Consider the following 14445-nt stretch of genomic DNA (forward strand, 5'->3'; position numbering starts at 1 on the left):
TTATTAGTGTTGGGGACTAGTTACATGTAAGGACGCTATGTTATTTAATTACAAAATAAATGTAATTAATCCATTACAGTTACTGGGGAAATTTACCTGTATTAGTCCCTTATTTATGAAAATGTCGATGATTAAACAGTTGGTTATATCTGAAGTTTTGCTCAGGAGGAGAGTGTTTTCCTCATGTTTCAATGTTTAAAATGTTACTGAATCTATATTGCTGCTTTTAATTCCTTGAAATCTTTTCATAAAATATCTTTATTTTATATTCCAAAATCTACATGAACTAATGAATACATTTAAAAAAGGAGAGATATATCTTGCTTTAAGAAATGATGTCATAAAGAATGTCAGTATCCATGAAAAACACCTGAATTTATACTCTAACAGCTGAAAACATTCCTCGGGAAATTAGAAAAGTAATCGAATATAATATGTTACATTACTTTGATTAAGTTATTGAAATAGTCACATGACTAATTATATTTTAATAGGGTAATCTGTAATCTATTACATTTCCAAAGTAACCTTCCCAACCCTGATTCTGACTTTCTGATGATTGAAAAACAGTAACCTTGTTATTTTGAGTAAATTATTGTCAAGCATGTGCATGAAATTGGGGTGCCCAGTAAGAGGTTAAGATTTATGATGCAGCCCTTGTCAGTAATATCTTGTATTTGGGGGCTTATGTTCAATATGTGAATTGTGTGTCTGAATTGTTATTTTTCATGGGAAAGTAATTTAATTGGACCTTTTAAGTGACCTAGTTACCTGTAAGAGGTCTCACTGCAACACCACACCCATGCTGGGATTGACAACACGTTTTTGGTCCCTCCCCCAAAGCACAGACCTTAATCCCTGTTAATCTCTGCATCTACTGAGAGCATGCAATCATGGCTGCACCGAGGGAGAATTTACTGTCTCTTGGACATCTGACCGGCACGGACAGAGAAACCTTCAACACTTTCACAAATCGCAGTCTAAAAGAACACAGTCTAAAAAAGAGGTAAAATGTTTTATGCTGACATGGAAACTGGAGTGAAAGATGTGGGTTTTGGGTTGTTTTTTTTTTGTTAAATTACAATTTGATTTATTATGTAATGACAAAAAAACATCAACCCCCCCAAATAATTTGTATCATGTGCCTTTTCTATAATAAAGATATGTACTGTTCAGCACTAGAGGGAGTGTAGTGTAGTTTATGATCTGTGGGAAGGTGGGAGGTGTCTCTGATGCTGTATTTTGATGCACTGTCCCTTTCCCTTACAGTCTTAACAGGTCAATGACGTTGCAAGCCGACTTTTCAACTCATCAGAGTTCCCAACATCTGTAAGTTCATAGTAAACATGCTTTGTATCAATATATATGTATATTTAAAAGTAAGACAAACTGCATGTGTGTTTCCTGCAGAAGGATGAAGCATTTGCAACAACACTGGCAGGAGCTGAAGGAGAGAGAGCGAGCAGCACAGCAACACAACAAGCAGCTGCTGCAGCAGTTCGAGGAGGCTCAGGACGCACTGAGAGAGATGATGGCCCGCACTGCTGCCATGAAAACTATTCGGGTACACACTCGCACGCACACACACACACACACACACACAATCACACACAGAAATGTTCTCTTGCCTTATTTAAATCCCTGATGTTGTGTCTTCATCTTGACTTTTGACCCCTGCAGATAGAGTATGAGAGGTACCTGGAGGAGAGCTCCCCCCGCTGGGAGCAGCAATTCAAGGAGAAAACAGAAGCTGCTCAAAGGAAGGTACCAGCAATGCACAGTACTTGAAAATACCAAATATGTAACTTAAGAGTACAGCTAACTCTGAAAAATGACAGAAAAATATTTAAAGTCTAAACTCTAATCTCCTCAACCCTCTTCCTAATTTTTGTAAAATTAAATGCTGTAAAATTACAGCATAAACCATGAGACACCCTTTAACCATTGTAATAGTTTATGGTTAAATATGAGCTACCCTCTGTTTAAAACAGATGCAAACAGGGGTTAATAATGATTCTGCTCTTCATTCTTCACACACTTCTGTTAATTGTACACTGTGTGCCAACATGTTTTCCTGGACAGAGAATAGATGAGTATTTGAAGACGTGTCTGGAAAATACAGAAGAACAAGTGACAAAGTCTTCTGTAGATCAACCTTTACTTTCACAAGGTTTGTCCTCTTCCCTGCTTGTAACATTCCTTGAATATTATTGCCACATATATTCTTGATTTTAGGGGCGATTACAGTAAACAGTAAAATCTGGGAATTTAATACATTATCAAAGAAGGTCAGGGAACATAAGGGACTTTAACAAATTAGTTACTTTACATGAATGTTTCACAAACTATTTTCCTGTTTTGCTTAGATATTTACAGTGAGCAAGTATGTCCTACTTCACACGCACTGTACAAACTCCCATCTAACATGTATCTCTGTCCACAGCCCAAACTAAAAAGCCTCAGAAATTTTCTGCACCTCAGGAGTACCACCGTCAAAACAGTCACTCCAACTACAACCAATATGAGGCCCTTCATTCAACCTGGCTGACTCAGTCTCAACCCCACACTTTCAGGTTTCCTGTCAGAGTGCCTTATCAGCCTCAGGTTTCCTCTCAAGCTCCTCCATCTTTCCTTCCACATCCTCATCCATTCCATCTCCAGCATCTCGCTGCCACTCCTGTTCGTCATCACCCCCAGCCCAGGCAGAATCCACCAGGCTGGCCCTCCTCTCAGCCTGACCACTCCTGGTTCTGGGCTTCTGGTGGAGCTGGGATGCCTTCAGGCTATGAGGCTTTGTTGAGTCAGCTCTACATGGCGCAGCCTCCTCATGATAGAGGGGTGGCACCTGTTGTCGCAGAGGAGGCTGAGACAAGCAGAGCACCAAGACCAAAGACAGACAGAGGAGGTGGAAGCAGGAGCAGTGATTCATCTCAGGAGCTGGACATCAAACCAGGTGGGAACTGCAGGTTGACATTTCCTGGTTAACACAGCAAACAGGCACATACCTTCTGTTAGTATGTGTAAGATCTTTTTTAATCATGCATCTTCCTGTAATATCTGTGTGTCTGTCTACGTCCTTTACCTAGTTCGTCTATCCAGTGGCCACGCAGGGAGCAGCGAGAGTGGCAGGGATTCCAGTCAGGTGAGCAGAGAGAAGAAGAAGAAGAAGAGGGAGAAGAGAGGAAGAGAACAGCGTACCTCCTCAGAGACAGAAAGCTGCAGCTCTCAGGAGTAAGTCATTGTATTCTTGATTTATCATGCATTTCCAATTTGTATCTTGCTGTAACCCATTCAGCTACCCCTCTGTTCTTCTCTATATTATGTTCCTCCCTGCTTGTCTACTTCACATGTTCTTCCAAACAGCTGAAAATCCCATCTGTCCATTATTAGTGTTGCACACAATTTAATTATGTACTTTCCTTCTTATTATATATGGCAATTTCTGTGAGTGGTTCCTAGCACTTTTTGATATGTGATCCTTGAAAGTGATGCAATGTCTTTGTCACTGTTAAAGGAGCTATTCCTTGTCTGATGATAGAGGGAAAGTGGTATGATTTTCAGACTGTTAACAGATTGTTTGAGACAAATGTGTTATCTGTGATCTGTCATTTCCCCACAGTTATATATGTTTAAATGAATTTGTTGAGAAAGTAGTGTAATATGAAAGAAGAATATAAAATTTAAGAAATTAAAATTTTGATTATTATGTACAAATAACAGTACAAAAAGAGCAATACAAATATATTATTGGGCTATATAAATAAAATTGGGCCTCACATAGTCTGAGTATTTGAATAGCTGCGTTGAAGCAGAGGTTTCCCCCCCTTTTTTCCTATCTTCTTCTTTTTCTTCCTGTTCTCTCTCCCTCTCTCTGATGGTGTCTGATGATTGTAACTCAGGGAGTAGGCCTGGTTGTCCATTAGTCGCAGGTTCAGCGTCTTTGAGCGAGATGCTGAACTCTAGTTGCTCCTCATAGTTATGTCAGTCCCTTGCATGTTAGCTCGCTACTCCATTTTGGGTTTATTGCTTATGTCAGTGTCTGAACTGATGGAGGCTCTTGTGAGAAAATAGGAGCAAATTCCTGCAGCCAGAAATGTCCAACATACAGATGTAGTATTTGGGTGTCCACCTACTTTATTTGGGTCCCTTTTGACCCCCATATTTGGTACCATGGAGCTACGTTATCATGTAACAATACTTTAATTTGTACAATAAACTCCTTTTTCATGAATTTCTCTCTCAGGTCATCCAGGACTTCCAGTGCCATTGTCGTTGCCTTGGCTGCAGCAGCCCAAAGTGAAGCCTCATCAGAGAAAGGCAGCAGCAGCAGTAAAAAGACAAGGAGGAGGATTGAGGATGTGGTCGCTGAATCACCAAGGATAGAGAAGGTAGCAAAGGAGAAGAACAGGAGCAGAGGAGACGTCCACGAAAGTCCCAGTAAGGAGAGTCATTGTACTGGCGAGGAGTCGGAGGACTCCAGGATTGAAAATGATGGGAATCAAAGTCCTGTTGAAAAATCAGAGAGCTGCAGGGATGAGTCTGAATGCCAGAGGGACGAGGGGTCAGGGAGTGTTAGTATACAACTTGAAAATGGAGACCCAGATAAATCAGCGGAGCAGGAGAGCAGCAGCTCCAAACAAAGTGGTGCAGGACAAAAAGTTGTGGAGGGAACGGGGCACAAGACAGAACTGGAAGATGGAGAAGAAGATGATGAGGAAAGTGGTGAAGACGAAGAGCCGAACAGCCAAAGAGATGAACTACAAGAGGACAGAGGTGTGGAGGATGATGATGTTTCTGCAGGAAAGAATGCCATAGTAGAAGAAGAGGAAACAGGAGCAGAGGATGAGATGGAGGAGGAGGAGTCGTCGTCGTCGTCAGATGAGGATCAGAGAGATGATGAAGAGCAATCAGACAAGCTGAGGAACAAAGACGATGAGGTCAGGAAACAGGCTTCTTCTCAGGATGAAGAGGTGGACGAGGATGAGAGTGAGGAAAGTGAGGACAAGAGAGAGGACGATGATGATGATGATGATGATGGGGGGTCAGATGAGGACGGAAGTGGGGAGGAGGATAATGAGCAGAGCAGTGACAAGGCAGAGGTAGTAGAGGAAAAAGACTCAGACGACAGTATCATCTCACCACAGGAGAACAGGTAAGACAGAAAAAAAAGAACGATTTTTCTCACAACTCAAAGTTGAAAAAGAACCTGAATCACGTGAAAATGTGTTTTCAGACCTAGAAAGATCAACATTATTCCAGAGGAGTCAGCTGAAGACAATGACGAGATGGACGGTAACAAAACAGGATCATCTAACGATGACTTAAATGAAATCAGTGATGAGGACGATGTTGAGGATCTTCTCGCACCTCAAACACAGACAAAAAAAACAGAGTGAGTACTTGTTTTAGATTTTCGGGTTAAAAATCCTGAAAAATCCTGAAATATTAATAACTTTTATTTTTCTTTACATTTTTAGAGAAAAGGTCCCAAAAACTGAGGAACCCAAAGGTACAGCATTATCATTTAATTACAGTCAAGATGAAATGAATACAGAAATATTTGATTCTGATTTACATTCAATTTCTTTTCCAGCAGTTTGTGACAAAGTGGAGATTTTTCAACTCACATCGTCAAAGTCAGATCTACAGAGTGACTCTGACGAGTTCGACCATTTTTATGACTAAATGTACCCCAACCTGCCTGAGGCCGAAGGACTCAACATACCAGTCAATAAGAGTGGTAATATATCAGAGCATTTTTAATCAAACAAGGGATGAAACGGAGGTGAAACAGCAGCCTGTTACAGCAGGACAGTCATTTGTAGTTTTGTTTCCTGATGTTTGATGAGACAGGATTCAAATTTGTCATTTTCATCAAAATTTCAATATCCCTCACTTGGACTAATCACCACATTAAACTGTACTTTAAACATTAAACAGACATATTTAACAATGGTTTTCAGCAGGTTTCAGTCTCATTGAATCAGAGCCATAGAAGCTTTTTAACTTCAGGATAATAATAACACTGGTAGATGGAAGAGAACACTCGTATCAAATGTAGTACAAAAGGTGACAATCATTTATTGAAAAGACATTGTTATCGCTGCTGTATCTGAGTGACAAATATTCAAAGTCAAGACATCTTCATCCAGAGTACATATCTGCTGATCAGGTCATCCCCACTCATATAAAAATAAACCAAGTCAGTTGGTTTAAACTGTTTTTTATACATATTTTACATCAGTTTGTTAAATTCAGCTCATTTCTGGTGTCAATTAGAATTTTGAGTCCTTCTGCTTAGATTTTAACCACCTGAGCAGCCACACAGGGGCTCACTCTCCTCTGGTCCTCTGATGAGGCGCTGCGCTGAATGAGAAGTCTGCCATATGTCCCGCCCACCTGGCCTTTGGTCAGACGTCCAGGATTTACACATACACAACCGATCACATCCTGAATGAAGGATAAAGTGAAGATTAAGTGTTTAATCAAGGCATCTAACTGTATTAGATTTATTAAAAATTGTGATAAAAGTGGAATAAATGTTTGTTTACAGGCTGCAGTCTGGTATGTGAACTCTGTACCTTAACAAAGTAGCGCAGCTCAGAGGGGATGATGAGAACGTCGGGAGTAAGCGGCATCTGACCGAAGCTCTGGAACTTCTCGTAGTCCATGTTCACCTCCTCCACAGGCGGGTACAGCGGGTAGTAACTGAAAGTTAAAACAGAAACACAGCAGTTGTTAACACAAGGCAACATAAACTAGGAAATAGAATAAATAACCTGCTTTAAGTCCCTCTCACCTCCTCTGGGTCAACATGTGCTTTAATATGCGTGAGAATCTGTCTGATCCAGTGCCACTGCAACACAAAAGTAAAGCCGTTTTTAAACAACTGTTACTGATCTGATTTATCTCAACTCCACATGAAAGAGAATTTCTGCTAATGCTTCCTCACCAGCTGATCTCCTCCGCTCCCATGTGGAACAAGATGTCCGTTGACGTCAAGCCAAAGGTCACACCGTCGATCAGCAGGGTGCAGGGGTCAGGGACCAGCGTCACACGCTGCATAGTATGAAGACAAATATTACATTAGCTGATCATGAAATGTGATCACTGACAAAGTGAACAATTTCTAAGTTCCTCTGTTTGATTATCACAACTGAGACTTGAGTGAAGACTCCATTTTGATGACTTTAGATTTAACAAAATGAGAAAAAAATACCACTATTCAGATCATGTTAATATTAATAACTCTCCAAATCCAAAGTTTTAAATCATACTGTTAAACTTATTGTGGTATGATTGCGCACAAGCCTATTACATGTGTATGGTCGTTACATGGTCTACATATAAAAGGTCTTTGTGTGTCTGACCTGGGCCTGGTCCTTGCTGAGGCTCGGCAGGGTGAAGGGAGGCTGTGGGTAGATGAAATGATGGTGGATGTCTCTCAGTGAAGGCACGAACACCAGACGACAGCCGACACTGAGCAGAAGAAAACATGAGGCGTCATTATAGAACGAGACAACAAGAGTTTACAGCTGTGGTTGTAATAAGATACAGCTGTGCTTTGATCTAAATGTGAACATGCTCACAATAACAAAGCAGCAAGTGTAATGTTTAAAATGTTTATCATGCTAACATTTGCTAATCAGCGTTTGGCACAGACGACAGCTGAGGATGATAAAAATGTGACTAGTTTTGCTGCCATCTGGATGAAATTGTCAAACAATTGAGTGACTAAGCCAGTGTTAACATGCAAATTCCAGCAAAAAAGTGTCTGATTGGGACACATTTATAAGGTCCTTTCCAGCTTAAAGAAGATATGAAACATACCTTTTGGTGCCGTCCACGATGCTTTCAATACATCTTGTGAAAATGGTTTCAAAGGTCTCAGTCACCTGGGCTTTCTGTTGTGGAAACAGAGGACTCGGTCAAACATATTCATCACCAACCAGCTTGATTTGAACAATTGACATGTCACATTGCAGTGTTTTGACTACAATGCTAAATACTGGTTCCTGAAGAAGAGAATGATCTTAGACGAGGACACAAACTGTTGAACGTACCTCAATCTGCTCATGTTTGGAATCCACAAATGGTCCCAACTGGAGAAGAGAAGAGAGGATTAGGAAACAGACACATAACATGCAGTCCTGTAAATTATTTAACAATGACGGAGGAAGAAGTGTGGAAGAGCTAAAGACTGCAAAGCAACAAAAAGAGAAACTATACCAGCAGGCAGACGTCAGGACGGTCCCTGACAATGACATTGATTAAGTCCAGCAGAGGGTCAAAGGTCAGGCTGTCAGAAGGGGTGTATGGTCCGCAGGCCACCAGGACATTCATGGGATCTGACATTGCATAAGAAAAGGAATGTTTTCATGGATGTGAAAGCGACAAAGAACTAAAAGACACATGAGAACTTCAGACATGCCTCCTTTTGTAGTTCAGAGCTTTCTGTATGTACATATTCTGAATTTACAGCAAATGTTAGACAGAAAACTGTGTTTAGTTATGTTAGTCAGTAGCAGGAAGCATCGATGTCTGCATTGTGCAACATAACAACATCGCTCCTTACCTTCATCCGTCTCCATTTTCACCTCAGAAGTGTAGAAAGGAAGAGGGACTCCCTAAAAAAGACAAAACTATTAACAGAAGATACTCAAATACACCCAAGATACTCTATATTGTTAATATTGTTTGAATATTTAAATGAGATGACACCATCTCATTTCAACAAGTATGGCATTATTTCAGACTCCAGCATTGTAAGAACATAGAAAATGTGTTAAATTGTTGCTCACCTCATAGAGTTTAGAGGCCATTAGTTTTCTCCCTGTTGTGTTCATTCCCTCCATCACCACCACCTGAGGAAACAGGACAGATGAACTATACTTCATTTGGAAAGAGATGCAAACAAGGCAACAAGTGAATAAGAAGGAGAAGCATTCTGCCTGTGACAATTTCCTGCACATTATTTTTATGTAGCAGTGGTTGTTGTCAGAGTTCTCGGTCAGACGCTGGGCAAGCCTCCAGTCCAGGTCTTTGGCTAGCTCTGTTATTCTTGGTGGGCTTATAACCTGTTGCACACAAACTCAAGTGCACAGGCAAAGGAGAGACCACCGCTCAGTGTGTGTTCAATTGTTACACATAGTCAATACTGTCTAAAATATGTTTTTATTCATTTCAAAAAGGACTTTCAAAGCAGTTTAATTTGTAGGCTGATCTGTCAAGACAAGACGTTTCCTTTCGCTCACCTGACCAGGAAACAGGGAGTACTCTTTGAGCTCTGATAGGTCCAAAGGTACTTGCTGACCACCTTGCTCTGGACCCGCCTCCAACAGGACTGACTGTGCGTTCAGTTTTCCATTACTGTCACAGCACACCTGACCCAGCACTGTTATACTGTCCTACAGGTGGAGAGAAATAAACATCAGAATGAGCGGTCAGGAAAGTGTGAATTATGTAAATATAGTACACATACACAGGCTGATGTGAAGTCACAGTTAGGGGTCAAATTAAGCACTTTTAGGTGCAGGGGTCCACATGCCATGCAGTTTCTACAATTACCTCTATAAAAGATGGGAACATTTAGGTTCATGACTAACATCTGCCTTCATCAAATGAACGAACAGACTATTCAAATGTTAAACACTGACCAGTTCTCACATTTTAAAACTAAAAGCTTGTAAATCTATAAGCTGCCTGGTTGGAGAAAAAAAAAAAAAACATTTCAGTGCCAGACGCTTTAAGATGATAAAATATATATAGAATATACAAATCATCAGACATATATTTAAATCATCAAATAGTTACACTGCTGTACCTGAGCAGGAAGCGAGACGGGGGAGAACTCCTCAATGTTAAAGTGCGACCGCAGACCGTCACCCAGCTCCTCAATCTTCTCTGTCAACACTGAGGAAGACAAATGCAAAGATCTACATTATAAATGGGCAACAAGTGCAAAAAAGTTATAAGGTACCGTCTACATTCATATAATCAGGGTGTTTAGTTTCTTTCAAGTTGTAGCCTCAATACATTTAAGGTGAGCATGTTATGACCTTATAATGAACTTTTTATGTATAGTTACAAGCATAGATACAATCACACTAGTTTTGAGTTATGTTTTTTTTCTTCATAACATTAAAAATATACCAAACTGTAACTTATAGCGTTTTCCACTATACAGTTCCAGTACGACTCGACTCGGCTCAGGTTTTTTTTGCACTTCCACTATAGTAGCTGGTACCTGGTACTTTTTTAGTACCTGCTCTGCTGAGGTTCCAAGTGAGCCGAGCCGATACTAAATGTGACGTCAACAGACTGCCGGCCACTGATTGGTCAGAAGAGTTGTTGCTGGAAGAGTCATGATCCGTCCCACACAAGAATCAAACCCGGCATTTTTAAATATCGGCAACAGCATTACAACCATACTGCTCAACTTTCTTGCTTTGTGTGTGACAAAAAGCCACATACAGCAGCAAGTACACCATCGCCTCCAAGTCCTCCATTGTTTATGTGTTTTGTGTCATGTATAAAACAAAGTCACAGCAGTTTCGCAGAGCCGTACTTTTTCGTAATGGAAAAGGTCGTTTCTGGAACCGTACCGAGACGAGCCGAGCAGTGCTAGAACTGTATAATGGAAAAGCGCCATAAGAGAATAACTCTCTCCTTTTTAGTTTTATGAACACAGTGAGCACTTTTTTTTCTTTTTTTCTTTCTCTCACCATTTCGAATGTCCCGCAGCCTCTGGAACATGAACTTGTAGCTGCAGCGAAGGCTCTCCTCAGGCCCTTCAAGCAGCTCCAGCTGGACTCCTGCACCAGTCTTCTTGCCGACCCAACGGGTTCCTTGCACAGCCCCGAACGTGACTACCACCTCTCCCTTTGCCCCACGCTGGCTGTACTTCTGTGAGGGAGTTGCACTGCAAAGACAGACGAGGACAAAGGTTGAGTCAGGTGACAACTAATGCTCACCAGAACAAGTGATGATAGTTTAAGTCATTAATGTCATCTTGATGCTTAAGTTGTGATATTTTCACTTCAATTTGTTAATTAACCATTTAGAGCGTATTAGAGCCATTTCTGCTTATTTAGTTTGATTATTGTTATGTTTAATAATACTGCATTATGGACAATGAAATCATTAATGGCTCTAAATTTATGTTTTAGTTTAACTGTGTAAATGTTTATATGAGGTTCTCCTCCCAGGAAATGACATATAGAGGAGCGAGGGACAGGTGTTGCTGATGAGACAGGGGAGAGCCGTATTGTTTTTGGACCGCTCTCATTTTTTCGTTACCTCATGCTACAGTATAGGGGCCTAATGGGGCTCATGTTTTGTTGTGGACACTGCACCATCTACAATATAATAAAACCTCTTTTCGATCCAAGCCAGACTGTGATTTTTTTTATTGGAGGTCAGGAACACAGGTCTCCTCTGAACTAAGGAATTGGTCGAAACCCATAGAAAGACTGCCACAGAGTGTGTCAAAATCCATCCTGCATCTTTGGATTCTCACCATTATTATAGTAATTATGTTAATGTTATGGTTTTGAGCAATGGACATGTATAATGATATATGATTTAATACTTACCGTCACATTATTTAAATAAAAGCAGCAAACCAACATCAAAACTAGAAGGCATTATTTGCACACGTTTAGAGATCCAGCTGTTTTTCAGCAGCTTTAGGACTCAATACCTGGGAGAGAAGCTGGCAGGAGACAGCAGCAGGCCAGGACTGGCCAGCAGAGCTACACTCCTCTTTGAATGGGGGTGTTCTGGGGTTGTGAGTGCTCGTTTCTGAGAGCCCTGCACAAACACACAAAGTAAGAGAAAGAGGATACTAAGTGAGGAAGCTGTTAAAACATAGCTATATAGAGAAAATGTTAAGAAGAGGGACAGACAGTGAGCCACACTTCCTATATGTTAGCTTAGCTCTAAAAGTGCAGACCTAAAAAAAAAACCCTGTAGGTTCAGCACACCACTATTATACTACTACACACAGTACAACTTACCTTAGCAGGAGTAGAGTAAGCGTCCAGTAGATTCTCCTCCTCTTCCTCAGCTTTGATTCTGAATACCCAATATGTCAAGGTCTGTAATACCATGACATTACAGCTAACAGACTCCTGAAAGAAGTGTTGCTGGATATTTAATGTTAAAAGGTTGCGGCGAGTTTAATGTAAAGGATACAACTCCTGCAGTGAGTGGATGTCTCTGGTTCTGTTATGAGTTTCATCTCTTCTGTTGCCTTGTTTGGATTTACTCTTCTTGTTTAAGACCTGCCAAGAGAGTGGACACACGCTGTAAATACAAACTGATGCTCAGGACAGTGTACCGACAGCAGAGAACAAAGGTCAAACCAACAATGTCAGAAATCCATAATATTGAATATATTATGACTTACTTGGAAAATATAAATTCGGTTACCTCATGTTCGAATTGCTCCAGGGTGTCCTGGGTGAGTTTTAGTCCATCTTTCGTGGTGCTAAAAGCCACCCACTCCAGCACTATCTCATCTGCCTGTATCCTGTTACAGATACACTGCTCCACCACTAAGAGACAGAAGAGAAATAAAGAAAAGGAAGCAGAGCAGGTAAACAACAATATAGCTGTATATACATAGAGGCAACATGGATGTGATGTTACAACAATGACTGATATTAAAAATAAGAGGAGGAGGGTCATTATCCACTACTTGAGCACATGAGTCACATAACAATGATTTCTATAGCGTTATTATCTTTTTATTTATAAAAGGTTTATAACAAAAGACCCCTACAGTACACACCACTGTACAAAGTACCAAAAAGTTGGCTGGTAATCGTTGGCAGTGAGGAGAGATCAGCACTAGTTTTTATTCATATATAAAGCTTTATCACAGTTACTGCCACCCTCTATTTAATCACTTTTAACCCTGAAGTCATACAATATTGGTACTGGATCACAGAACAGGTTGTTTCTCTATACTCCAATCGTCAAAAACAAAATAGGAAAATTGTCATTCTCTTATAATAATGCACCATTACACTTAAAACAATCTGCAAAAGGCCTTAAAATTAGCTTTTTTAAAACCACCACTACACCTGTTCAAACACCTTATTTCAGACCTTGTTTTAATGTATTGCAAATAGTTTTTAACTGCACCGTAATCTGTTTACTTGTATTTATTCATCACTTTATTTTGTTTTTCCTAATATTATTTTGCACTTTACTTGTTATTGTAAATGAGGATTCCTCCTTAATGCTCTTTCGAGGTAAAATAAAGGTTAATAACAATAATAAAATAATAATAATAATAACAACAACAATAATTTGCCAGACAAAACAAGATAAAAGCTCATATAAGGAAGAGCTCAATTACTAAACAGTCACATAAACACAGCACAATATGACAACCATCAATTAATAGCAATAGATGAATGCTTACTCTTGTCCAGGACGGAGTCATCTTGGCAGGGTATGTCGAACATTTCCAGCTCTGACTTTAAGCTTTCTGATGTTACCGCTGACATTATTAATGTTGTAAAGTAACTTAATTAAGACGAAAGATGGTTAGTTAGTTAGAGATCAGCCTTAAGTTATCTCCAGTTGTTATGGTGTCGCTTCAGTAGCTAACGTTAGCTTTAGCTCTCACAACACGGACCGCTTAAAAGAGATTTTTCTTAAACACAAATTCCAGAACAATTGGCTACGAGTTAAATGTTAGAGACAATAGCTCGGAATAAATCTGAAGTCCATTTCATTTTACCGCGAAAAACTGCTGTCGGCGGCCGGATGTTACATCGCTCGGCGGAAGTCGTCTTCTTCTTCTTCTTCGGCAGACTATAAACCCGCGTTAAATGTAACACCACCTACTGTACCGGAGTGTGTAACATCATGACTTTAAAACAACTAAAACTAACAAATGTGAAGTGAATATTTACATGAGCAGTTTCAGATTTACTTTAAAGTAAATTGACAGGTTGATTCATACCTTTCATTCGTCATCAATCATCCTTCTAAAGTTCGGTTTAGAACCTGCTCTATGTGTAAAGTGCCTTGAGATAACTTTTTTGTGATTTGGCGCTATTAATAAAGATTGATTGATAAAGATTGATGGTTCTCACTTGCAGAGGTCAATTTTGGTTAAGATTTAGGGGTACCAAGTTATGGAATAACTTTTCCAACCTGAAAAAAAAAACTGTTCATCTTCAAAAAGTTATAAAAGCATTTAACTGCTTTTCTTAATGCCTCCTTTTCTTAAAGCCTCCAAGCCTCTCTCAACAGCAACTGCACTTCCTTTCCTGTAGTTTACATGACATCCAAAAACAGGCTGCATCATCAACTGCATCTAATTACCACAACCAGTCGAGTGTCTGATGCAGGACCATACAAAGCCAATCCTGCCATCTATTTGTTACTGTTGCTGTTTATTCTAATTTAGCCCTAACAGAAATCAAA

The 14445-nt window shown here is 40.0% G+C and overlaps 1 protein-coding gene across 1 annotated transcript; it reads right to left on the reverse strand.

The window, feature by feature from the left end:
• Positions 1–5970: 5970 nt before the first annotated feature.
• Positions 5971–13553, reverse strand: pola2 (polymerase (DNA directed), alpha 2). Its single transcript, XM_053324351.1, has 18 exons — positions 13433–13553; positions 12433–12557; positions 12196–12284; positions 12018–12075; positions 11702–11811; positions 10725–10921; positions 9824–9912; positions 9255–9407; positions 8802–8864; positions 8576–8627; positions 8230–8348; positions 8064–8102; positions 7831–7904; positions 7371–7479; positions 6953–7059; positions 6800–6856; positions 6582–6708; positions 5971–6450 (listed from the first exon to the last, which is right to left on the reverse strand). Exons 1-18 carry the CDS (start codon positions 13515–13517, stop codon positions 6298–6300), a joined length of 1806 nt encoding a protein of 601 aa, XP_053180326.1. The 5' UTR covers positions 13518–13553; the 3' UTR covers positions 5971–6297.
• Positions 13554–14445: the final 892 nt, after the last annotated feature.

This window comes from Scomber japonicus, chromosome 8 (assembly GCF_027409825.1).
Source record: "Scomber japonicus isolate fScoJap1 chromosome 8, fScoJap1.pri, whole genome shotgun sequence".
NCBI lineage: Eukaryota > Metazoa > Chordata > Actinopteri > Scombriformes > Scombridae > Scomber > Scomber japonicus.